We start from the raw sequence: 26,984 nt of genomic DNA, 5'->3' as shown, positions 1-26,984 counted from the left end.
TATGTGACATATGTGCACATGCAAAAGTGTGACATGTGTGTACATGTGTGTGTATTGCACATGCATGCTTGTATGTGAGAGAAAGAGAAACAGAGACAGATAGACACAGAGAGAGTAGGCTCCCTTGAAAGCCAGAAATGTGGAATACCACTAGAGCTGAATTTATAGGCAGCTATGAACTGTCCAATGTTGATGCTAGGAACTGAAAGTGGATCCTCCAAAAAGCCTGACACATTCTTCACTACTAATCCATTTCTCCAGACCTCCAAGATATGTATTTTTAATTATCCATTCTTCCACTGCTTTTGGGTGATTATAATAAGAGTGGTATAGAATGAGTTGCTGCCTATTTAAGTTGTCCTCTAACTCACTATGTAGCCCAGGCTCGCTTCTAACTCACAATCATCCTGCCTCCATCTCCCAAGTGCTGAAATTACAAGCATTCATAACCTGGTCCACCTCTGGATTCATCTACTATCTGAAAATCTTTTGTTTTCCTAAAGTATATTTTGATGTAAGCGGCAATGCCATGGAGAGTAGAGGTACTCATAAGAACTTACTTCTAACCAAAGATTTATTGATGGAATCTAGGAGAGTGTTCATCAGTTGTTTTTAAGGATATAGACTCTCTTAATTGACTATGGTCTGGTGGGTGCCCCCATACCCATGAATATATAGCTAGCAAAAATTGGACTTAGTGATTTAAGATTGAAAAAGAGGGGCTAACCAACTGATTAGGAAAGGATTTTTACCAATCCTAAATCTGAAAGGGGACTAATATCTAATAAGTACAAAGAGCTCAAGAAGCTGGACTCCAAAAATTCAAATAACCCCATTAAAAATGGGGCACAGAGCTAAATAAAGAATTCTCAACTGAGGAATTTACCAAAGGGCTGAGAAGCACTTGAAAAAATGTTCAACATCCTTAATCATCATGGAAATGCAAATCAAAACAACCCTGAGATTCCACCTCACACCAGTCAGAATGGCTAAGATCAAAAATTCAGTTGACAGCAGATGCTGGCGTGGATGTGGAGAAAGAGGAACACTCCTCCATTGTTGGTGGGATTGCAAGCTTGTACAACCACTCTGGAAATCAGTCTGGCGGTTCCTCAGAAAATTGGACATAGTACTACCTGAAGATCCAGCAATTCCTCTCCTGGGCATATACCCAGAAATGTTCCAACTGGTAATAAGGACACATGTTCCACTATGTTCATAGCAGCCTTATTTATAATAGCCAGAAGCTGGAAAGAACCCATATGTCCCTCAACAGAGGAATGGATACAGAAAATGGGGTACATTTACACAATGGAGTACTACTCAGCTATTATAAACAATGAATTTATGAAATTCTTGGGTAAATGGATGTATCTGGAGGATATCATCCTGAGTGAGGTAACTCAATCACAAAAGAAGTCACTTGATATGCCCTCACTGATAAGTGGATATTAGCCCAGAGACTTAGAATACCCAAGATACAATTTGCAAAACACAAGAAAATCAAGAAGAAGGAAGACCAACATGTGGATACTTCATTCCTCCTTAGAATAGGGAACAAAATACCCATAGAAGGAGTTACAGAGACAAAGTTTGGAGCTAAGACAAAAGGATGGACCATCCAGAGACTAACCCACCCGGGAATCCATCCCATAGTCAGCCACCAAACCCAGACACTATTGCATATGCCAGCAAGATTTTGCCAAAAGGACCCTGATATAGCTGTCTCCTGTGAGGCTATCCCAGTGCCTGGCAAATACAGAAGGGGATGCTTACAGTCATCTATTGGATAGAACAGAGGGTCCCCAATGGAGGAGCTAAAGAAAGGACCAAAGGAGCTGAAGGGGTCTGCAACCCTATAGGTGGAACAACAATATGAAATAACCAGTATCCCCCAGAACTCATATCTCTAGCTGCATATGTAGCAGAGGATGGTCCAGTTGGCCATCATTGGGAAGAGAGGCCCCTTGGCCTTGCAAACTTTATATGCCCCAGTACAGGGGAACACCAGGGCCAAGAAGTGGGAGTAGGTGGGTACGGGAGCAGGGCAGGGGGAGGGTATAGAGGACTTTCGGGATAGCGTTTGAAATGTAAATGAAGAAAATATCTAATTAAAAATTGAAACGAAAAAGAGAAAGAGCGGCTAGAGAGTGTATATTGAAAGAGTTAAGGGGAGAATTTGAGGAATGGGAATGATCAAAATGTATTGAAATATCAAATGTATTCTCAAATAATTAATAGAAATATATTTTCACAAAGAAATGAAGGTTCATTTTTTTTTCTCTCTCTTTTCCTGGGCAGCCATATATTTGTATTATCAGTCTCTTCTCCAAGAGCTTAAAATGCCCACCTTCCTGAATACTTATCCTCCGTAATACTTAATTCTATTTCTGGTGTTAACTGCATATCTTTACTCTGCTATCATTCTTCTGTCAGTGCCATGCTATTCCAGAGAAAGAGAGAAGCAGAAGACATTGAACACTTTTATTCTTTTGCTTAAAGAAAGAGTTCCTAGGTGTAAAACAGTATTGCATTTTGGAAAGATATTTATTTTAATGCATATGGGTGTTTTGCCTGCATGCATGTCTGTGCCCCACATGTGTGCCATGCTTGATTCTTGCTGATGCCAGAAGAGTATATTGGATGCCCTGGGACAGAAGCTACAACCTGTTGTGAGCTGCCACATGGATACTGAGGATTGAACTCTAGTCCTATGTTAGAGCAGCCAGTTCTCTTAACTCCTGAAGCAACACTCCAGTCTACAATAACACTTCTTCTAAAATGAATTGGCCATGCTATAAGTCTTGTTTAAGATTCCCTTGTGCATTCCTAATCTATACATGTCAATATTGAAACAGCTATGTTCATTTATAGAAATATAAATATATCAGTGGCTAGATTTATGTTAATTGATAAAATAGTTGATTTACCTTAAGTGACTATTTATTACAGTTGGTTTACTTCCAATTCTCCCACTAGACTTAAGAGCAAGAATTTACTGAGCACTTATTTATTGCAAACCATTATTTGGTTATTAACTTTATATTGGCAGTTTTTAAATTTGAGAAGCTCTTGGAAGGCTTGGGAAACACAGATTTCTATCACCTTCCTTTCTGAGTCAGGAGTCAGGAGCAGAATCTGAGACTGTCTTTTCTAAGTTAGTATGCCCAGTGATTCATTTTACTTTCCTTCTTAAAGATTTCGTGACAGCCTTGCTACATTCCTATTTGTGAGTTCATGGTTTTAAGGCATTAGAAATAGAACAAATTCTAGTTTTTCAAAAACTAAAATGAAGCTGGATATGGTCACTCTTGCTTGTAATCATGTCACTTGAGAGGCCAAGGCAGGAAGATTGAGAATGCCAAGCAAGCCTTGGCTATTTCGAAGCACACCATCTAAAGCAAGCATAGGCTACATAGCAGCACAGCATCTCAAGAAAAAGAAAAACATAATTAGTTAACCTGAAAGGTCAAAGTGGAAGCAATGGTACTCAGAGACTTTTTTTTAAGGGAATAGGTATCTCCCCTTTTTTGCTCTCCTTACTTCTTTAAGCTTTACTTTTATCATTAAAATATTTTATTTCTCTGTTGTACAGACTGAGGAAACTTTGTGAGCTATATGCAAAAGTGCTGAACTCCCAAGAAGCTCTGCAGGTAAGACTGCTTCTCAGGCTTTTCCCAGTAGGAAGAGGCTTTGTCCTGAAAGGCTTCTCAGGGATGGGTTTGTGCCGGGAGGACCTTACATCTTATCTTTCCCAACATACTCACAAAGGGTCTGTGCATGTAGGGTTGGTGCATAAATGGGTACAGAAAGTGTTTCACTCTGCTGCCAGTGGTGCTTCTTTTGTCTCTAAACTCAGAATTGTCCCTGGATCAGGCATGTAGGTGACAACAGTTGGTAATTAATGTTCTCAAGTACTGTATGAAGGGGTTGAATGAAAAACATCATTTAACGAGGAATGTGGTTTTTTTCCCCAAAAAGGATATGTTTTCATTTGCAAAAGTCTCTTCTAAGCATATTGATGATTCATTTCTGTTGATGAAATGGTGTTGCTTCTGTCCTTGTGTGCTTTTTGTACAAAGAAAGTCTCTTTCTTCATTTGGGCTTTTGGTGGCCCTAGCATTTCCCTGTACTGGGGCATATAAATTTTGCAAGACCAAGGGGCCTCTCTTCCCAATGATGGCCGACTAGGCCATCTTCTGCTACATATGCAGCTAGAGACACGAGCTCTGGGGGGTAGTGGTTAATTCATATTGTTGTTCCACCTATAGGGTTGCAGACACCTATGCTAAGGAGGAATGAAGTATCCACACGTTGGTCTATTTTCTCTTTTCAATGTAATGCTTAGTGATAAACTTTTTGTTTAGGATATTCATTGTTGTTTCCTCCTACCCCTGGGTAGAATTGAACATAGGATGTGAACATGCTAGGCATGTTCTCTATCCCTGAGCTGTAATTCTGGCCTTTGTTTTTATAAGGAGTTCAAATTTTATAAAACTCCCAGCTAAAATATAGCCTGTTGATTGCTAAAACATATTTTCCAGACCAATGGTTATTTTACAAGTCCCACCCCCCCCTCCATAGTGAGTACATACTATGAGAACCATATACCTTCAGCAAAGCTCACCCCTGTCAAACATGAAACTCACTGTCATTTGTTTTTCACAGATATATACTTCTGCTTTTGTTTCTTGGACAACCATTCTTGTAAACTTTATCATTTAAAACCTTTTCTCAAAACCATTAGACACTAAAACTTTCTGATGGATACAAACAAAATGAAAATAGAAACAGATAATTGCTGTCTGTGTCCAGAAATAGTGGTGTATCTTCATAATCTCAGTACTTGCAAGATGGAAGCATCATAGGAGGATCAAGAATCTCAGGCCATTATGCTACATGACAAGACTTTGTCTCAAAAAATTGATACATGCATGCACCAAATTTAAAAAAAAAAACTTTCTAAAGTCTAAATTTATCCAAGTTTCTTCTTGAAAGCATTTACCTGCCCAAAAGCCTGTCTTCAGAAACATCAAGCTAATATGGCCCTGGTTCAGAAGCATAGTCAACCCTCTGTAAAGTAGAGGTTCTATAAAATATTTGAAAAATATCACACATGCACTGAAGAGTCAGTGTGATAAGTATTTGCATGGTATTTATATTGTATTATGAAACATAAATAATCCAGAGGTAATTTAAAGCATACAGGAGGATATGCAGAGGTTTTAGGCAAATACTATACCTCTTTCTACAAGAGGTTTCAGTAGCTATAGGAAGCTGGGAGACTTAGAAGCACTACCCTGTAAATTCTGAGAGACAGCTACAACTGGTTCTCTGTAATGAAATCTACTAGCATGTGTTCCATATACGATAGACAAAATATCTTCTGCCTCTTTCTCAAGTCTTTTTCCCTCTGCCTTAACAGCCCGTCCATTATGAAGAGAAGAACTGGTGTGAGGAACAGTATTCTGGGGGCTGCTACACAACCTACTTCCCTCCCGGCATCTTGACCCAGTATGGAAGGTACTACCTAATCACTACACTATCTCATTCAGGGGTGGCACACATTCAATCAAGACATGTTTGGTAAATAAAAGTGTGCTGAGCTGTGACCAAAAGCCCCTGCAATTGAAGCCAAGCTCCACATAGGTTACCATGTTTCTCTTTGTTTTTTTTTTCCGTTCCTGTCAATACTAGAAAGCATCTCCAGAATTTCCTTTGAAGCTCACGAGTTTCACAAAGGAAGTGATGGTGCTGCACCATTGTGTTGTTTCCACTCTTCATTCCTCTAGAGAAGCAAACTCAGTCAAAGTAACCAAAGAAAGTTGACACATAAGTAGCACTTTACATAGCCAGAGGATTTGTTCAGCCTGCCAATATACCATCTCTTAATACCGAGTCTAGAACTAAGGAAACTCCTTCAAGAGCACCTCTGGATCAGTGTGGGCATGGCTCTGCAAACTCAAAAGCAATTCTAAACCAGTCAAGAAAGGGATTGAGTTCCTTGTCTAATCCTACCAATCACCTATTTAGTCATTTATTGTTAGAATTTACTTACCTTATCACATGAATGAGAAACACAAGAAAATGTGATCATAGCCTGAGTTATTCTTTAGCAACTTTTTTTTTCTGTTTCTAACACATGATATGACTCACCCCTTCAGAGTTCATGGGCTTTTTAGCATTCACAGCATTGTGCATCCAAATATGAGTCACTGGTGCTGAGTTCAATGTATCTGATGACAATAACAAGGCACAACTTAATAACCATTACCAGGATGTTCCTAGCAACACTAAACTAAAATGGGAAATAAGGAAAAGGTGTTGGGAGTGCAACACCTGGTGTTACTGGGATGAAGGCCACTGATCAGCTCTCTATGAAAACCAGTAGAAGAAGGGCTCAAACCTGCTTATCAAAAGATGATTAAAGACTCTTCATGTCACGGTCCTTATCTACCTACCCAATATGCTTTTGAGTCATTATGTTACTTTTCAGATAGAGACCTAGTGAGCTGAGTGTAGACGAAGTCATTAGTAATTGTTTCATTGATAGTATACTGAATAAGTGCCAACCATTTGCTGACCACTTCTAAAAATATCAATGTCACGCACCTTCTCATCTCCACTGGACAGAAACTCTCTCAGTTTAATCCTTACCTGTTACATTTTTATATACAATTGTTAGCATGGTTAGTTCCATATGTCTTAGTCTTCCAATCTTTACTAGGTTTTGGCCACTGTACCCCTCTACCAGGTCTCCAACTGGAAGTTCCTTCTGTTGTAGAAAGTGAGCATATGCTGAAATGTCTTGTAGTTTAACAAGGATGGAGAGGGTAAATGTACCTTCTGACTCTGGAAACACGTTTGAATGCCCTCTGGCTCCCAATAATTGCAGATGATTCCACATATTATACTAATCTCACCAATACTCTATGGTTTCTTATATTTCCCTGACCTTTTTTTTTTTTTTTTTTTGGCTATGTTAAATTCGGGTAAAAGAAAACATAACGATTCAAATAAAACTGTTATGTTTTCCTATAAGAGACTCAACAATATACTAAATTATCAGTGTTAGCTTTTTCCCAGGGGGACCAAAGACTTGACAAAAATAATTTGTTTTCCTTCCCCCTTGGGATTTAGAGATTATCAGTCTATAATAGTGTGGATATTGTATTAGAAAAGATCACATCATAAACGGCAGGATGCAGAGCAGAGCAGTAATAAGGGGCCATGGTGATATATAGCCCCCAAAGACACACTCTCAGTGACATATTTTCTCTAATAGACACACTTCCCACCGTGTAATAGTCTGTTCTCATTGTCAGTCCAGTACTTGAGACTTCATGATCAAGTATTCCCTGGAAAGTTTTGTAGACATGCCCAGAAGAGATAAGTGTTAATTAATATAAGCATTGTTCTGAATGCTGGATATCCCTTATCTGATCATGGCATCCTGAGATAGGCTGAAAATGGCTCTAGATAGTACTTCTTTTATGGTGTCTTTTTAAGTATGATAGTGGACTGCCTTTATAGGCTAAGTGCCTGGGAATCTTCTATCCCTTTGCTTATCATGAGAACATTCTAGAAACTGGTGATAGCAATATATCAGGCAACACAGAGAGGATAAAAATAGAGATGTTGACATCTGCTAGAAATATTTCAAATGCTGGCTCTGCTGTTTTATAGCACTGTGGCTCTTTCTGAGTCACTGCACATTTCTATGAGCCTGTCTGTTTATTTGTAATATGAGACGTTAACTAGTAGCACTGTCATGGAGTTCTGGAAAAGATTAGAAAGAAAATAGAATGTAGCACAGAGATGACATGTAGCAAGGTGACCAAGACTAAGGTAGAGTTCTTAGATCACCTGGATTCAAATGAGGTCCTAGGAGGTAGACACTGAAGCAATCAGTAGATAGGATAGATATCAGACTGCATCCTTAGTATCAGCATCATGGAAGGAAGAAGAAGGAAGCAAGAATGGGAAAGCCAGTCAGTAATGCAGTTCCAATAAAAGTACCAGCTGACCCCATGACACACTCTAAAAGTAGAATGATCCTTCCAAGTAGTCTCATGTTGTAGCTTGGGGCATGCTTCTTTAAAAGCTTATTTATGCTAGTCAGTCACTAAATGTAGTTGGTGTTAGAAGCAGGAATGAGGTAGTTTTGCCAGTAGAAATAGTCACCTCCAAAGAGTGCCAGCATCAGAGTACCACCTTCTGGAATGACTCCCACCAACAAAAATGTCCTTCATTCTAGGTGGTACATTTCAGTGTCTACCACAATTAACCTCTACATTCACCTCTGGGATGTATAAATAATAGTATTGGGGTTACAGTAAGGAGTAAAGAACCTTGAAGAGCTGGTACCCAACAAATTTTAACTTAGCAATAGTTCTGAACCCCAGTAGATGGAATCAATGAAGCCATAAGAGTCATTTATTTCTTCAGTGCCATTAATGAAAGTAATCTTAAAATCATTAGACCATCCCTTTAAGAGATAGATAAGGGTTAGAGATGTGGTACAGTAGTGGAGCATATGTCTAGTATACATAAAGCCTTGGGCTACATCCTGCATCATACAAAACCAAAAGAAATAACTACAAAAACATACGAGAAGGGCAAAGCATGACAAGAAGAAACAGTCAAGTTCAATGGTAGAGTAACTAAGTAAGAAATCAGAAGCAGGGCTGGCGAGATGGCTCAGTGGTTAAAAGCACCAACTGCTCTTCCGAAGGTCCCGAGTTCAAATCCCAGCAACCACATGGTGGCTTACAACCATCCGTAACGAAATCTGATGCCCTCTTCTGGAGTATCTGAAGACAGCTACAGTGTACTTACATATAATAAATAAATAAATCTTAAAAAAAAAAAAAAGAAATCAGAAGCATGTATCACCTTCCTCATATAAAGGGGTCCATACATGACTGGGCTTATTCAGTCCCTCACTTTATAGAGATGAGTCAAATATGTATTTTGCCCCCAATTGATTTCAGCTCCTTTTCCTGTTAGTACCCTTGACAGAGGTGTGTGTGCATGCACTTCAGCTTTTGTTCCATTAACCCATGACAGAGATGACACAATAGCTGGAGAAACCTGAAGAGCATTATCCTACATTGTCAGTGTCTTCATAGATGTTTTGAACCTGAAAAAGTCAACTGGCCTTGGTCCTCATGTGAGAACTCATTTCTGGTTTTGTGTAATGCCATTTACTGCTCTGCTTTTTGTTCCCAGGGTTCTACGTCAGCCAGTGGGCAAGATTTTCTTTGCAGGCACTGAAACAGCCTCACACTGGAGCGGCTACATGGAGGGGGCTGTGGAGGCTGGGGAGAGAGCAGCCAGAGAGGTAGGGCCCAGGGTAATGGGCAGTGGTGGAAGAGGACACACAAACACACTTTGATAAATGCTCAAAGATGAGATCTTGGGAGAAACACACACACACACACACCACATTCCTCATCTAAAGACCCAGGAAACACCATTATAATAGCAGTTTTAGGTAAAGGGAACACCTTAAACAAAATAATAAAAATATCTACTATTTTACCTGAAGTGTGTATGGATGGGGAGGGGGTCAGAACTCAGCTGTACTTAAGAGATAATGAGACTGGAAAGATGTTTCAGCAGTTAAAAGCACTTCTTACTCTTTGAGAGGACCGGAGTTTGGTTCCCAGGATCCTGTAGGAAGCTCACTACTGCCTGTCATTTCACTTGCAGGGAATATAATACCATCTTCTGAACTCAGAAGACATCTAGACCCTTCTCCCTCTCCCTCTCCCTCTCCCTCTCCCTCTCCCTCTCCCTCTCCCTCTCCCTCTCCCTCTCCCTCTCCCTCTCCCTCTCCCTCTCCCTGTTCCTGTCCCTCTCCCTCTCCCTCTCCCTCTCCCTGTCCCTGTCCCTCTCCCTCTCCCTCTCCCTCCCCCTCCCCCTCCGCTCCCCCTCCCCTTCTCCTCTCCTTCTCTCCCTCTCCCCCTCCCCCCTCTCTCTGTATGTGCGTGTGTGTTTGTGTGACACACACACACATAATTACATAATTAAAAATACAACTGATCTTTAAAAATAGAGGTTCTGGAAACGGCTCAGCAGTTAAGAGACTAGCTGCTCTTGCAGAGCTTTGGTTCCCAGCACTAGGTTTTTGGGTGTCTGGTGCCCTCTTTTGGTCTCCAAAGCTTCATTCAACTACCTTGTGCACTTACATACAAACTCAGGCAGGCACACATACACACACTTTTTTAAAAATTATTAAAAAATAAAAATGATGACCTCGGTTTGTTATTATAGAGTCAACAATAGTTCTTTTACATTTAAAATTCACTTTTATTCTTTATTGTTATTGTTGGCAAGTCTTCTAACCTCATTCCTCTTAAGTTATGCTCACAAGTACTAAAATTTATGATGAAATAAGTAGTTGGGATCTTTTATACCATAAATAAAAGATCTTGGGGGGGGGGTTAAAAGTCAAAGTTGATTTCTCTGCCCTTTACTTGACATTGTTGATGGATATCCCAAGAGGCATATACTAAGTTCTTTTTTTTTAAAGAATTAAAGAAAGGTAGTATCTGTTTTGCTGTTTGTAATAGCAAAGTAATCTTTCATTTCAGATTCTTCATGCCATTGGGAAGATTCCAGAAGATGAAATTTGGCAGCCAGAACCAGAATCTTTGGTAAGCTATATTTCACAGATTTACATGCCCTTACTCTAAGAATGATTGCTCCCAAGAACACACTTGTATATATCCATGTACGTTTTCCTAATGATTCAGTGCATAGATGTCTAAATAAAGTACATGATTTAGGACTCACAGATTCAGGTGAACATTGATACATTTGTATTGCTATATCTCTTGCAGATTATTAGAAAAAATAGGATGTTTGATGGTAAGGAAATACTTCCCAGAGAGCTCTAGATATATTTTTTTTTAAAAAAATCAATGGGAGATGAGATATAGCTCAATGGCAGAATGCTTGCTTATCATGGGTAAAATACGGAGTTTGATAGCTAGCACCACAAGAAGCAAGGAAAAGAAAGAGAGAAGAATAAAAGAAAAAACCCTCCACCCCTCAAAATAAGAACTCAATCAATATCTGTTGAATGATCTTCCTTAATGATTCTCAACAAGAGGAAGGAAAAGAGAGTTTATTATCTTCTCTCTAGGATAAAGTGAGAGAACAAAATGGAGCACATTTAACCTCATTTCCACTACATTTTTGCAATAAAACTAGACAATTTATCTGACTCATAGGAAGGATGTAGAGAAGATAGAAGAATAGACACTGGGAATCTAAAAGGTTGGTTACTCTAGCTTTTTAAGCCTGCAGCCATAAGAGGATAACTGTGACATTCCAAAATGACTGCCCTAGTGCATCTGCTAAAAATGAGTTGGTGGGCTATGTGTGGGGTTAATCCCTTGAAGAAATCTTTACGATGTACATGGGCCATTGTGATCTGAGAATTGCAGTGGTTTAAGATTGGAAGGCAGATAATAACCACTAAATACAATTCTGACAGAGGATATGCTGAGAGGAAATATAGAAAGTGGAACCATCTCAGCCTAGAAGCTGTAGAAAGACTAGCAACTTGACATAAAGGGCCAGGTGAAGGAGATGGGGTGATATTATAGAGGTTGGAATAAGTGGGTTACTCTAAAAATATCTAGGATAAATAGTTTCTGGAATAACATGCACAACTGTCTTCTGACACAAATGTTCTCTGAACCCAGGATGTCCCTGCACGACCCATTACCAGTACCTTCCTGGAGAGACACCTGCCTTCTGTACCAGGCCTGCTAAAGCTGTTTGGATTGACCACCATCTTGTCAGCAACAGCTCTTGGTTTCCTGGCCCACAAAAGGGGCCTGTTTGTACATTTTTAAAGATGGGCTTTAGAGCCACATCCACAAGCTTCTCATTCAGTGTGTCTCAAAGGCTTGACAAAGGAGTTGAGATAAAAAAGAAAAAATCTTACAAAGAGAAAATAGAGTGAGAAAGCCCAGTAATTTGTTCTCCATTTTGGCTCATTTCCAACTTTCCTGCCCTCTGAGTGTTTCGAACAGACACACAGGCTTTCCCTTGCTATCTCACAACCTACCTGCCCCATGTACACAGGGTTTTTCAAAACCCTACGACTTTGTGCTTGTCTTTCTTCTGGTGTGTTATGTCCTCACCTATGTCAAGTTATTTGCCATTGTACCTAGAATCCTGTCTTGTTAGAACTGGTAGCCATTAGATACTATACTTCATTGTCTACTTTAAAGTTAAATAAACCAAATGCAACAAAGGTAAACCCTAATCACACAAGCCCTACACTAAGCTCCTGGTATTTGAGTGACTAGAACACAAGCTGATGCTTTTCTCACCTCCCAAGGTTCATTCCCCTATATCCTCCTCCACCTTATGCCATAGTCACTGATGGTTGTTCTTGTGGGTTTACTCTGTATTAACTGGTATTGTGTTACTCAGTAGATATCTTCTACTCTGGCTGTTTTGTGCAGCATTGCCAGCTGATTCTAAATTTTCTTAAGAGTGGGAGTCTTGTTTTTGGCATTTTTTTTCTTGCATCTTCTAGTTAGTCTGCTTCCATTCAAAGATTAAGACATGCTTAGGTAATTAACAATAAAGCTGTTTGACCATATGTTTGCTGTCTCTTCTTTTTTTAGGCGATGACTTTCAAGGTTTGACAAGCCAAACCAAGAGTCAGTATTGGGTATATGACTGTGATGTGAAAGCATTTAGTGAGAACTTTCTCAGAACCTAGATATTATGTGTATTTTGATCCATCATAGGATCACATGTATGAACACTTGGTAATTGACTTAAAAGTGTTAAGTAAGGATTGTGTAAGACATCCTTGCTTTTATTTCCAGGAAAATTCTGTAAAAATAATAGACACTAACATGCAAGATCTGTAACATACTAAAGCAATTATAATACTGAAATTGACAATGTACAAGAAGGAGATCAAAAAGAGGAACTGCAGGTCACAGGGGAAATTATGAAAATCAAGGGTGTTTTAATTGAATGATGGAGAGAAGGCACTATAGAGGGAGAGGAAGGGATGAAAATTTCATCAAACTAGGCCATTTAAAAGAGTCATAAAAAGCATTTTTATATTTATCTAAAATTACATTTAAGGTGTGTGTGTGTGTGAATATATGTAAATAATTTAAATGAACATATAGGGTGATAGTGCTCCACATAAGAGCCACAAACTATCTAACAAAACCCCAATGCCAGACTAAGGAAATTCCTTTTGAATGGTTGGTTATGAGAATACAAGAGACTCGCCCCAAATATTGACTATTGCTGTTGTCTCCCCTTTCAAAACTTGAAATAAACATTACTGCTAATAAAACCACATGCGTTGAATATAAGACTCAGAGGAATTAAGGTGGAAATATTGTAACAAATAAAAGTATAGTAAACAAAATATTTATGTCTTAGAAATAAATACATTCTGCAAACAAACACACATAAACACACACACACAAATCCAAAGGACAGAAGTCACCCAGATATACAAACAACTCTGATAGCATTTTTTTTATTTTCTTGTATATGCTTTTTGTATCTCCTAAAATCTCTATCTCAACCATTTAAAACAACTAAGACATGAAATTAAATAAATAAATAAATGAAGTTCATAGAGACCCATATTTGCCAGATTTTCCAAATAGGAGACAAGGGAAACTTTTCTCATCATCAGGTTGAAGTGAACAATAGAAAATAAAAGAATGCGGTTTCTGCTGCTTTATTTCTCTCTTTTTCTTATTAGATATTTTCTTTATTTACATATAAAATGTTATCCCCTTTCCTGGTTTCCTCTCCAAAAACTCCCTATCCCATCCCTCTTCCCTGCTCACCAACCCACCCACTCCTGCTTCCCTGTCCTTGCATTTCCCTACACTGGGGCATCTAGCCTTTCCAGGACCAAGGGCCTCTTCTCCCATTGATGTCCAACAAGGCTATCTATCCTCTGCTACATATGCAGGTGGAGTCATGGGTGCCTCTGCAACTCCTATAGTGTCTGGATCATTAAAGGCCTTAAATCAATAAAGGAATAGATTGGCATTGTTTTCACTTTGGTTCTGTGTTAGCAATCCTGCTATACTCATACAGTCTCTAAAATGTTTCTGCCCACTTTCAGAGAGCCAAATGGCATTTTCCTTCATCCTCATTTTGAGAGTATCAGTTGTCTTTTTAATTGTATTTTAGATGAGGTAGCACTAATAGCTGCTTTCTTGGATACATTGATGCATTATGTTGTGCTTTTCAACTGGGGGTGTGCATTAGAGTGATTGGGTGGGGATTTAGATAAGCCAACTGCCTGAGCTCATGGGGAGTTTCCCATAGCAGGGTGGTAGGGAGTGGACATTTCCCCAACCCTTCTTTGGGAAGATGTAGCCAAAAGCTGAGAATATTGTTTTGAATATATAGAAAGGTAGAGAGAACCACTGCTTCCATCCTCTGTCAGGTGCTCAACTATACTGACATAGAAAGAAGATATCAAAAATGATCTGGAATAGAGAGAAACAGTTTGTTGTATTAAGCATTCATTAACCAACAGAAAGAGGAAGACATATTTCCTTGATCACAGAAGCTCCATGACTAAAGAAAAGTATCTTGAAGGAATGGTTGCCTTCCTTTGCTGCTCATGGCACCACCAACTCTCTGACAAGGACTGTTATGCAGATAGTTGACCCTGGAAGTATTCTGGGGAGCAAGAGTAGAACACCCCCAAAAATGTAGAGGACAGTTCCAAGGCTATGATTTTCAAATGGCTGCTACTTTGAGATACTGGGGATCCTTGAACAGCTATGCAGAATTCAGTATTTTTGAATATATTATCTGATGGAGCAAAGAAGGGAGTACTAATGTCCCACTGATCAACTTCTTCCCAGGAATATTAATTTCTTTGAAATTCCAGGTTTTTCCAATACACCAACATGGCCACTAAAGTTGCTTGTTCATTTTGGTTGCTATAGCAACCACTGGAATGAAAAAGATGAGTTGATGTTATGGTACTCGAGAGTTGTCACATGTAGAAGGTTCCATTGAGAAAGCACATTATGACATTTTTTTTCCTTCTTTGGCCAAGCAAGAGAGATATTGAATTTTAGAAAAAAAAATACAGTCTGTTTATGTAACACTCTCATGAATATTTTAGATAGACACCATTACAAATTCATATTATATATTCTAAATATGATCTGTTAGCAAGATCTCACAGCAACAAAGCATCCTGAACAATGTTTGCAGGAACCTGAGTGATTTGGTCTTTTTATCTTGTTAGCATAGCCACTGCTACTGACTGGACTTCAGCAGTTAAAAATTGATGGATAGCCTTGCATAGTGGTCCCTACCCCTTCAACCGATGTTATAGTTCTGGGTTGAACTATTCCCTAGTGGAGGGGGGGGGGAGGGTTCATGAAATTCATAAGATATTTATGAATTTCACAAAGCTCATGAAGCTTTCAAAACTCAGGAGGCCTCTCTCTGATATTATATAATATGCAGTGAGCAATTTCTGGGAATGAGGAGACTCCAGTAGTGCAGCTGCCCACAACTTGGGTAGGGAATTTCAGTGGTACAGTTTTCATGAGTCATCATCCAGGCAGGGATGGGACACTTTGGTGATGCAGCTGCCTAAATCACCCATACTCTTGTGGTCCCATTAAACTCATTGGCTCACCAAACTTGGACTTGAGATGGAATTGTTTCTTTGGTCTGTCATTGACATCTCTGTCTGGAGTGAACACAAATAGTCTACTCAAGAAAACGATGCTACCCTGGCCAAAGGGCCATGAGTTGGTTGGTGCCAAACACTGCCTCTGATCATAATGAATGACAGTTGGAAACAGAGAAGAGCTGGCTAGGTAGCAGGAACTGAAGCCTGATCATTAAATCTGAAGAGGTGACAGGGAAGTAGCTTCTGTTTCATTTGAGCTACAGAGACATCTCAACACCAAAGGCCATTGCTCCAGGAGTTCCTGAAATTAGACTGTATTGCATTAAAGATTCTCTGCCCTAGACTGAAGGAAAGACCGACCAGAGATTGTCCCACCTGGGGATCCATCTCATATACAGTCACCAAATCCAGACACTATTTCAGATGCCAAGAAGTGTTTACTGACAGGATCTTGATATAGCTGTCTCCTGAGAGGCTCTGCCAGTGTCTGGCAAATACAGATGTGGATGCTCACAGCCAATTATTGGACTGAGCATGGTGTCTCCAGTGTAGGAGTTATAGAAAGGACTGGAGGAGCTGAAGGGTTTTGTAACCCAATAGGTAGCACAACAATATCAACCATGCAGACCATCCCACCCTCTGAGCTCCCAGGGGCTAAACCACCAACCAAAGAGTACACATGGAGGGACCCATTACCCATTACTCCAGCTGCATATGCAGCAGAGGATGACCTGGTTGGGCATTAGTGGGAGAAGAAATCTTTGGTCCTGGGAAGGCTTGATGCCCCAGTATAGAATGCCAAGGTGGAAAGGTGGGAGTGGGAGGGTGGGTATATGAGCAGCCTCATAGAAGCAGGGGCAGGGAGGATTGGATAGGGGTTTCAGGAAAAGAAATTGGGAATGGAGATAACATTAGAAATGTAAATAAAATACCCAATTAAAAAAAAAAAAGATGCTCTGCCCTATTCCTCAATTTTTCCAGTGCAAGTCACGAGGCTACCTGTGATCTATTGTCCTTACTAATATCTATTCTACGTGCCTCGTTCACATTTCAAGCTTGCTTGCTCCCAGTTACCCAAATCATTTGTTACTGCACATACTTTTGGATTTTCTCTATTAGCATCCTAGTCCTAGATATCATTAAGATCCTTGTATTTTTCCCACTCCTCATTTAAATAAAGAAGTAAATCTTATTACCTAATCAAATAATAAAGACACTTTTGCACTTCATGGAAAAAATGGTAGATAGCTTACTAAAGTATGTTCTCTATGGGTCTTTGTTGTTTGTTTCCTACAACTCTCAGAGATAAGGAGATCTTATTTGAGTTGAAAATTCTCCTAGTGAGTCATCTTAAGGACATTTACCCTATGGATATCAGAAACAAGGTTCCTGTACTCAATTAAAAGAAAGAAAGAAACAAACAACAACAAAAATAACCCAAAACAGTGTCTCACTATATAGGCCAGAATGACCTTGAACTCATTATCTTACCTTAGCCTCTGGAGTAATGGGAATCAAGCACACACACCATTCCCAGAAGAACTTCTGGTGTAATTGCTTTCACCATCTCCCTAGAGCTCATGTGATGAGTCACTGACAAGCCATACACCACTAAATTAGAGTGACATTTATCTAATCCCTTGCCATCTTTTCCAGACACATTCTGATTCAGTTCCTTCTCACTGAAATTCCATTTTCCCACAAGGCAAAATGCCAAGTGACATTCAGTCATTGGCCTTGAGTTGGACACCTTTCCCTATCTTAGCTCTAGGCTACCTCACTGCTTATTTTCTTCCCTCTAACTTTCTGTCAAAGCCAATTCAAATTTCAGGAAGGTCTCAAGGGTTTAGGGAAATCTAGTCTAAAGTTTTGGAATTGTGTATAGGCTATGGGGAGAACAGGAGTATGTGTTTGAGAAGAAAGAGTTGCTGGAAATAAAGGCACTTACCTCACCACTGGAGAGACTGAGGCAAAAGGATCAGGAGTTCAGGGCGAGCCTGTGCTACATAGTGAAATCCTGTCTCAAAAGTAATAAATAAAAAATAGAGGCTATAATGATGTCTCAGGAATTTAAGAGAACACACTGCTCTTATAGAGTTCAGTTTCTGGGACCCACATCAGGTGCTTCATAAACTCCTGCAATTCCAGTTCCAGGGGATTTGGTATCTTCTAGTATCTGTGGGCACACACACACACACACACACACACACACACACACACACACACACACATTTTAAAATGATACAATGTTCAGTTTCTACAGTTTGCCCTCTGTATCCACAGGTTCTATATTCCATAAGTTAAAACAACCTCAGATCCAATATATTTAGAAAAATTGTATCCCGGGGAACTAATAGTAAGGCGAGAAAGGGGTACATAAAGTGTGTGGAGGGGATACTCATTACTATGATTGATACTTGCTGTATGGCTTTGCTCATTGCCTTCCAATTCTCAGAGGAGCTGAACAACATTGTCATAATGTGAATATAAAATTATTGAAAGAAAACCAAAAGAAATAGATGGGCAGCAATTGGGTTAGAAAAAAAAAAAAAAAAAAAAAAAACTAGGCAAGCAGGTCGATACACAGAAAGACAATGACAGCCTGGGTTGGGTACTTGAACTCCAGCAAGAACGTGAGCAAGGCCTAGCTAGAATTTCCTGTTCTGTTTTGTCACTTTGCCTGAAGCATTACATCAGAAAGTCTCTTGGATTGGAGTCTCTCCAAACACATATTCCTCAATCTCTCACTTTAGTGTGAGTGAATTCTGTTAAAATAGGGTTGAAGGACCCTAAGGGCTTTGTCCAGTCCCACACCCTCCTTACAGCTTCTCCTTCCTGCCTGGGGTCAAGGTTAGGCCAAGTTCCATTCTCTACTCACAGGAACATTCTTTAGTAAAAAAAATTCTCAGAATATACTAATAGTCAGCTGACCCTCTGGAAAGTCCCAGGTAGACTTCAAATGTGTGTCATACCTGGTAGCCAATAGATTTAAAAGTAAATATGCTTAGCCAATAAGTTTGAACTGAAACCTGGCTGATGTAACCCGTGTCCCTATAAAGCATATAAACTGCTTGTAATAGCCATTGGGGATCACTTTCTCATCACTTGCTTTGAGGGACTGATTGAGGGTTGACCCCAACTTCCCTGAAAATAAACCTCTTGCTTTTGCATCCATTTGCGTCTCAGTGCCTCACTCAGTTGGTGTCTCACTCAAGTGTGTCTTGAAGTATCACCAACCAAGGTTTGGGGTCTTACATTGTCAGCCTACAGAGAACTAGTACTCTGAAGATGGGATCCTGGGTGACAGCAATGCATGGTGACTGTAGTTCAATTGGTAGGTAGTAATGGTTCATCATTTTATATCACTGCTGTTCTCTGCTTTCTACCTATGTTCTCAACAATGGAGTTTTCTCAGGTCTCCACTTGTCCTTTATCCTGGAGCAGTGACCTCTCCCATTCTCAGGATTCTACTCAGAGAAGGAAGGCTGTTTCACTATGTTCTGTGCTCCTACGGCTCACCATGGAGCATGCTAATAAAACATTTTTCATACGTTTGACCTAAAAAGTTTAGGTACACTGCTTGGAAGGTTAATGAGAACGAAAATTAGACCAGATATAGGAGAGCCAATGCTATGATTCAAATATGAAATGTCCACCCAAAGATTCATTTTTCAAATGCCTTTTCCTTACTTTTTGGGACATTGCAAATCATGTAGGAGTTGGAGTCTACTTGATAAATGTAAACTGCTAATGGTAAGCCTTTGGTAGTCTTAGCTCAGTCTCTAGTTCTGACGTTTTCTCTGATTCCTGGTCCAATTTTACATCCAATCTTACCACACATTCCCATCACCAGGAGCTCAGCCATGCCTTCTCCACCATGATGCCCGGAAATCCACTAAAATCCTGAGCCAAAAAAAAAAATCTTTATATTCTTAAATTATTTCTGCTGGGTATGTTGTAAAAACTATGAAAATAGAAATGGGTATGGGATTAAGTCTTCCATGAACTCTTTGTCCTTTCAACCATCCTGTCCATTATGGCCCAGAACCTTCTCCTTGGACATGTATAGGCAGGTCCTGGTACTCCTTCTACATTAGGTGTTTACCCCTGTTGTTAACCTAGACAATGGTTACATTTCATATTCAGAACTCAGCTCTAGAACTCTTCTTTTTTTAAAAGAAAATATTAGATATTTTCTTCATTTACATTTCAAATGCTATCCCAAAAGTCCCCTATACCCTTCCCTGCCCTGCTCCCCTACCCACTCACTCCCACTTCTTGGCCTGGCATTCCCCTGTTCTAAAAAAAGGGGGGGGGGATTTGTCTACATCTAGGGCGACACCTTGTCTGCTCTACTGAACTGTGGCTGTAGTGTAAATTACAATGGATGTTCTTCTTGGCATGGAAATCTGATAGATAGGCAGAGCACAATCTAATTTGAAGAGATTTGTGGATGGAGTCCTTCACAGGCATATATAAAGAAATGTTCAACCAGTGGGGAAGGAGATTAGTAGAAAAGGGAGCTGTAGAGAGAACAAAGGAGTTAAAGCTGGTGCCTGGTAGGCATTTTCCCTCTAAAAGCACATCTGCCTTACTGATCAGACTTCATGCTGAGTAGCCTCAACAACACACTAGCCTATACTTCTTGGGGCAGGATTTCTGCTCTGAACCTGAAATTGTACCTCACCATTAATTTCCTCTTGTTATCCCTCTATCAAGCCCTGGGAAGTCCTAGGATCCATTTGCCTTAACAGCTGTGCCCTAGTCTGGCAAAACCACCTCTCCTTATAACAATTCCTGACTAGAGGCTTTTGTTTACCCAGGACACCCCATCATGTTGCTTCCTACCTAAGAGAAAGCCTATGACAGCCATGAGTTCCCTCTTTCTGAAGGAAGGGAATTGACTGTGTAGAATCACAATTTTCCTGGATACTGATCTATTAGAGGGTAGTGCTATGTGCCATGTGCTGGAAAGCATCCATGTGCTAAACAATGCTTATGTTGTTTGACACTCACTTTTTCTTACTCTAAGCACAAAGTTTGGGCATGGATTCATATGTGAGGGTAGGGGCTGGAATGCAAGGAGTGGAGGAGAAGATCAGTCTAATTCTGAGACGCCAGGGGCCACCATAGTTTCTGGCTTTGCCCAGTATCCATACTTTCCCATTGGAGTAAGCTAGGGAAGCACTGGGCTTTGTTTTTCTTCACTATATTTATTAATTTTAATTTGTTAATTTTGTATTTCAGTCAGAGTCTCAGCTTCCTCTAGAGACTGGGCACGTCATGAATGATTGAATGAAATAAATAATGAATAAATGCTTCTCTCATGGATTCCAATTTAAGTCCTCAGAGCCTGCTAAGATCTGAGGCCTAGACTTGTCAATTATTTCTTCAGACTGACCTCCAGTTACTAATTGGCTCATTTAAATCCCTTCTTTAGAGGGCTCGTTACAATAGAAATAAAATAACTAAAGAGCAAAAAACTTGAATTTGTAGTTGGATTTAAAACTATGTCATTGTCATTATGATAGAGGACACCATAAGAAATTGTGATCCTGGGAAGTGATAGTAGCTTTTAATTTTTTGCATGTAATGTTTCACGGTAAATCCTGAATATTAATTCTGATTCTTGACTCTTGTTTGCTTATATTTTTCTCTGTACTAAAAATCCAAGCTTCAGACTGAACTTACCAACATCCTGACCTATAGAAAATACAGGAATGCATTTGTATAGCACAGTGAATACATGGATAATGTTGTTTCATGTCTGGAAGTGAGCAACTCCGGACTGTAGACACTAGAGACCATATCTCTATGTCTAAAGGGCTAAAAGTCTTTAAATAGACACACACATACAGCCTATTATGACAGGGCCTATCAGTTCAACTGAAACCAATATGTTCTCCTTTTTGATGATGGTTATTCTAACTAGAGAGAAATGATGCTTTATTGTGGTTTTGATTTCCTCCAAAACAGACATCTTCCTGCCTTGACTTCTAGAAATCTGGTATTCCATACAGAAACCATTAAACCTAATTTAAAAACTTCAAATGAGAATGAATCAGGTGTAGAAGGAAGGCTTACTGGCCATGGTAGAGAAATAACTGCAAGGGAGGGATTGTCAAAAATATATCTCTCAGGAACTGACATTTCAGCAGTGACATCCGTGACCTAAAGGATTACCTAAGGCACAGAATAGAGAAAAGAATCTTCCAGAGACAGAGAAAGGACTGAACCTATCAGAGGATTTATGAGAACTGGCACTCTGGGAGATTTAAATCAAGTTTGGGGGTGGGGGGTAAATGGGAATAGAGTGTATAAGGCCTTGGGAGCCATGGTATAGTATGTGCAAAGTGCAAAAGAGTAGCTTTGATGGTACTTGAGCTTGGACTGACAGGCCATTAGGAACTGTACCTAATAATCCTACAGATCAACAATCCCAGGTTCCCAGGAAACTAAGGAAGGGAGCTGGAGGCCAGCCTACACTACATATAGCACTAGCATATAATATATATATATATATATATATATATATCATATATTTACCTGGCAGGGGCAGGGCATACATATACTATGACATGATGACATGGGTGGGGAGCACAGAGGACAATTTATAAGAGTTGATTCTCACCTTTCACATTATAGGTCCAGGAGATCAAGCTCAAATTGTCATGCTTGGAGACAAATGGCCTTTACTCACTGAGCCATCTCATCACTCTTCAAAACTGGAGAAATAAAGGGCTGGGGAAATAACTCCATTTATAGTGCTTAGTTATCATGCAGGATGTGCCAGAGTCAATCTCCAATGCCCAGCCAGCAAATGAGAAGGAATCATTTTCACTGCTTTGTTAAAGGTTTCTAGGACACATTTTGGTAAGAAATAACTCACCAGAGAGCTTTTAAAATGAGAAGAGAAGTAAGTCAAGATGTTTATAAATAGGAACATTACTAGACCACAAACTTAATTTTTGTGGTCAAAATTATTGTTATTAATAGTTTTGTCTTCATTATCCGAATAAATGTTCACATTAGAAAAACACATAATCAAAAATAAGGATTAAAAACCAGACCTAGATAACCAAATCTCACAAGCAGAAAGATGACCTCCCAGGAGTGCTGACACACCTGAGAGCATAGGTAAGATCATCACTTCCGTAAATACCTGGCCCAAGAGGAACCCATCCAGAGCCATCAGGACAAAGGAACCAAGGAGCAGACTGGGACAGGATCCTTCTGGTTTCTGTCTGTGCCCCAGAGCTGACCCTGTTCCACAGCTCTCTATACCCAAAGAATTCCCAGAGAGAGCTGATCTCAAAGGATTGATGGCACACAGGCTTACAAAAGGGATAAGCCACAGTCAGAGACAGTAAGACCAGCTAACACCACAGATAACAAGATACCAAGAAGCAAGAGCAAGAAACTTAGTATAGCGAGATATAAGGTACAATATGTAAAACATATGAAACTGAAGAAGAACGAAGACCAAAGTGTGGACACTTTGCTCATTCTTAGAATTGGAAACAATCACCCATGGAAGGAGTTACAGAGACAAAGTTTGGAGCTGAGACAAAAGGATGGTCCATCTAGAGACTGCCATATCCAGAGATCCATCCCATAATTAGCCTCCAAGCGATGACACCATTGCATACACTAGCAAGCCTTTGTTGCAAGGACCGTGATATAGCTGTCCCTTGTGAGACTAGGCCGGGGCCTAGCAAACACAGAAGTGGATGCTCACAGTCAACTATTGGATGGATCACAGGGCCCCCAACAGAGGAGCTAGAGAAAGTACCCAAGGAGCTAAAGGGATCTGCAACCCTATAGGTGGATCAACATTATGAACTAACCAGTACCCCAGAGCTCTTGACTCTAGCTGCATATGTATCAAAAGATGGCCTATCCGGCCATCACTGGAAAGAGAGGCCCATTGGACATGCAAACTTTATATGCCCCAGTACAGGGGAACGCCAGGGCCAAAAAGGGGGAGTGGGTGGGTAGGGGAGTGGGGGTGGGTGGGTATGGGGGACTTTTGGTATAGCATTGGAAATGTAAATGAGCTAAATACCTAATAAAAAATTAAAAAAAAAAACAAAAGATGACCTAGTCGGCCATCGCTGGAAAGAGAGGCCCATTGGTCAGGCAAACTTTATATGCCCCAGTACAGGGGAATGCCAGGGCCAATAAATGGGAATGGGTGGGTAGGGGAGTGGGGGGGGGGCTTTTGGAATAGCATTGGAAATGTAATTGAAGAAAATACGTAATAAAAAAAAAAGAATATAGGCAAGAAACTAAGGCTACTTGGCATCATCTGAAACCAGTTCTCCCATTACAGTAAGCCTTGGATACCCCAACACAAGGGAAAAGCAAGACTCTGATTTAAAAATCACTTCTCATGATGATGATAGAGGACTTTAAGAAGGACATAAATAAAGAAAGACATAAATAACTCACTTAAAGAAACACAGGAGTTTTGCAAATTTTATATGCCCCAGTACAGGGGAACCCCAGGACCAAGAAGTGGGAGTGAGTGGGTAGCAGAGCAGGGTTGGGGGAGGGTATAGGGGACTTTTGTGGTTGCATATGGTGATGCTTTTGAGCTTTGAGACTACATTCTAATAATCTCTCTTACCCTCCATTACCCACAGGTACCCTGTGCTTTTGTGGGGCACTGAACAAAGTCCCAGTTAATGGATTACTTGGCATCTCTAATTTCATGTGTGCTCCATGAGGCAGGCCATGCTTGCCTGGTTCACTACTTAATCCCATAGTAGCTAACCTAGCACACAGGTGTTGAGTATTATGTTGAGTGATTTTACGAAATCCAAGGTCATTGTGTGCTTCTATTCTAAAAGGTTGATAGGGAGTGTCTATGCTAAGGCCTTGCATTATTTCACCATTACTGTGAACTCTACAAGGTAAGGATTGTGAGTGGCTGCCTAGGAGTATTTTAATAAAAAATGATTCCAAACTTTTGCTATAGACTTGTTAGGGTTCTCATTAGTTGTGGGAAGCCACATGTGCCGTTGCAGAGTGGCGCTGACTACTGCTGTCCACCACGCATAAGTTTGGACAAACAACCAATGCGTACATATGCAGTAAAGTTTTTTGCAAAGACACTGCCTGGCCCGGGCATGATAATGATAATGAGGCTTTGAGAGTATAACCAATCAGATGTGAGACATGCAAATGAGGTATGATAATAAGGCTTTGTGAGGTACAGAGAGAGAGTAGCCAATCAGATGAGGAACATGCAAATGAGGCTTAGTGCATAACCAATCCGGGTGTGAGACACGCCTCTCCTAGGCCTATATAAGCAGCACCAGTTCTGGGCTCGGGGTCTCTTCGCCTCTGCAATCAAGCTCTTCCAATAAATGTGTGCAGAAGGATCCGAAACCCAGGACAAGAAACATCTTCAGGCATGAGCAAAGACTCCCTGCTACAGGGAGGATTCAGAACTGCATCACGGGGAAGGAGCGGTTAATAAAGGTTCCCGTAAAACAGACTGCTGAGAAGGATCTGGTGTGGATTCAGAACTCTTCAGCTGGGGAACGGTGGTAATGAAGTGTTCCTGCAAAACAAACTGCTGAGAAAGATTCAACTGCATGGATTCAGAACTCTTCAGCTGAGGAACAGTAGTACCGGTAAGTATAAAGAAATTAGGGTAAGTCTCTGAGAGGTATGCTTTCTTACGCAGTAGGTCTGGTAATTGTTGCTGGGTTTGTGTGGGACCAGCTGTTAAGGAAGGGCAGCGACTTTGTAGGAGTACCAGGAAGGCATATCAGAAACAGAGAGAAAGGAAAAAGAAGACACACGCAGAAAAATAAGTAACTTAAGAAATATAAAAAGAGAAAAAGAAAGGAAGCAAAAATATAAAGATACAAAGGATAATATAAAATACAAAGGATAATATAAAGATACAAAGGATAATATAAATATATAAAGGATAATATAAAAAATGAAGAACAAAAAATTAAGTCAATTTACCCTCCTCTCGTGGACTTTGACTAAAGAGGCAGCCTTCATCAAAGACTTAAAGATAGCTCTCAGGGAAAGAGGAGTAACTATTAGAAGCAGCCACTGTGCAGAATTCTTAGAAGAAGGAGAAAAAATGAAAATAAGCTATTTCAGAGCCCTCCTAGGGACAGACGGAAAACGGGAGATGTCCTGCTTCCTCTCTGGCTCCTATGGAGATATTTTTAGCTTCGGATAGGATATCTGTGTTCGATTGTCTGTTTTTGGTGCACCAAATTGTCTATATGTCTGTCAACTCATGTTTGTTTTTGCTTGGATGATTGAATGATTGTTGTTCTGTGTTTCATGTTGAAAAATATAAAAAGCAGTCTCAGTCTGCATAGCAAAAATTGACAAGTTAGCTGCATGGTGGCTGGGAGTCAAGTACAGTTGAAAAAGCCCTGCTGAGGGCAGATTGCAAATGGAGCTTTTAAAGGGGCAGGCAGCCTTTTGCTTGTAACAGAAAGTTAGCTTAAAATTGGAAACTCAAGGTTGGAGTTATTCTAAACAACATAAAAAAACAGGTGATATGCAAAAGCAGTGTACAAAGGGTAGAAAGAGTAGGTTTGAAAATAAAGTACATATCTTTACAAATAGAAGGAAAACCCTTTCAAGGTATAATGGATACAGGAGCAGATAAAAGCATTATATCCAGTAAGTGGTGGCCTGCTTCTTGGCCTGTTAATCAATCGTCACATAGCTTACAAGGATTAGGATATGAGGCTACCCCAACTATAAGTGCAAAATCCTTACAATGGAAAGATAAAGAAGGAAGGACAGGGCTTTTTCAGCCTTATGTACTCCCTTTACCTGTAAACTTATGGGGAAGAGATGTGTTGTCAGCCATGAACTTTATACTAACTAATGACTATTCTCAAAAAAGCAAGGAAATGATGAAAGGAATGGGATATATACCTGGACTAGGTCTGGAACAAAAATTTACAAGGTAGAATTTCACCAGTTAAAGCCACAGAAAAAGCAGACAAGAAAGGGCTAGGTTTTTTCTAGGGGCCGCTGAGGAGCCTTTGCCCATTCCGTGGCATACGGAGGACGCGGTGTAGGTGCCTCAGTGGCCTTTACCTTCTGAGAAGTTAAAAGCAGCTAAAGAATTAGTACAAGAACAATTAGACCTGGGACATGTGGAACCAACACAATCACCCTGGAATACCCCCTATTTTTGTTGTAAAGAAGAAGTCAGGTAAATGGAGATTGTTACATGACCTAAGAGCCATTAGTGCACAAATGCAAGTTATGGGTCCTGTACAAAGAGGACTTCCCCTACTTTCAGCTC

At 40.1% G+C, this 26,984-nt stretch overlaps 1 protein-coding gene across 1 annotated transcript in view; it reads left to right on the top strand.

The window, feature by feature from the left end:
* The window catches only part of Maob (monoamine oxidase B), a 108,086-nt gene extending 95,458 nt beyond the window's left edge, over nucleotides 1-12,628 (top strand). Inside the window, exons 11-15 of the mRNA NM_172778.2 lie at nucleotides 3,596-3,653; nucleotides 5,426-5,523; nucleotides 9,232-9,343; nucleotides 10,599-10,661; nucleotides 11,718-12,628. Of these exons, the coding sequence (NP_766366.2) occupies nucleotides 3,596-3,653; nucleotides 5,426-5,523; nucleotides 9,232-9,343; nucleotides 10,599-10,661; nucleotides 11,718-11,870 (484 nt within the window). The 3' untranslated portion in view covers nucleotides 11,871-12,628. The remainder of the gene's footprint in view (nucleotides 1-3,595; nucleotides 3,654-5,425; nucleotides 5,524-9,231; nucleotides 9,344-10,598; nucleotides 10,662-11,717) is intronic.
* Nucleotides 12,629-26,984: the final 14,356 nt, after the last annotated feature.

Source organism: Mus musculus, chromosome X (genome assembly GCF_000001635.26).
Source record: "Mus musculus strain C57BL/6J chromosome X, GRCm38.p6 C57BL/6J".
Classification (NCBI taxonomy): Eukaryota; Metazoa; Chordata; class Mammalia; order Rodentia; family Muridae; genus Mus; species Mus musculus.
The sequence above is the reverse complement of the archived record's forward strand: the minus strand, read 5'-3'. Positions and strand labels throughout refer to the sequence as shown.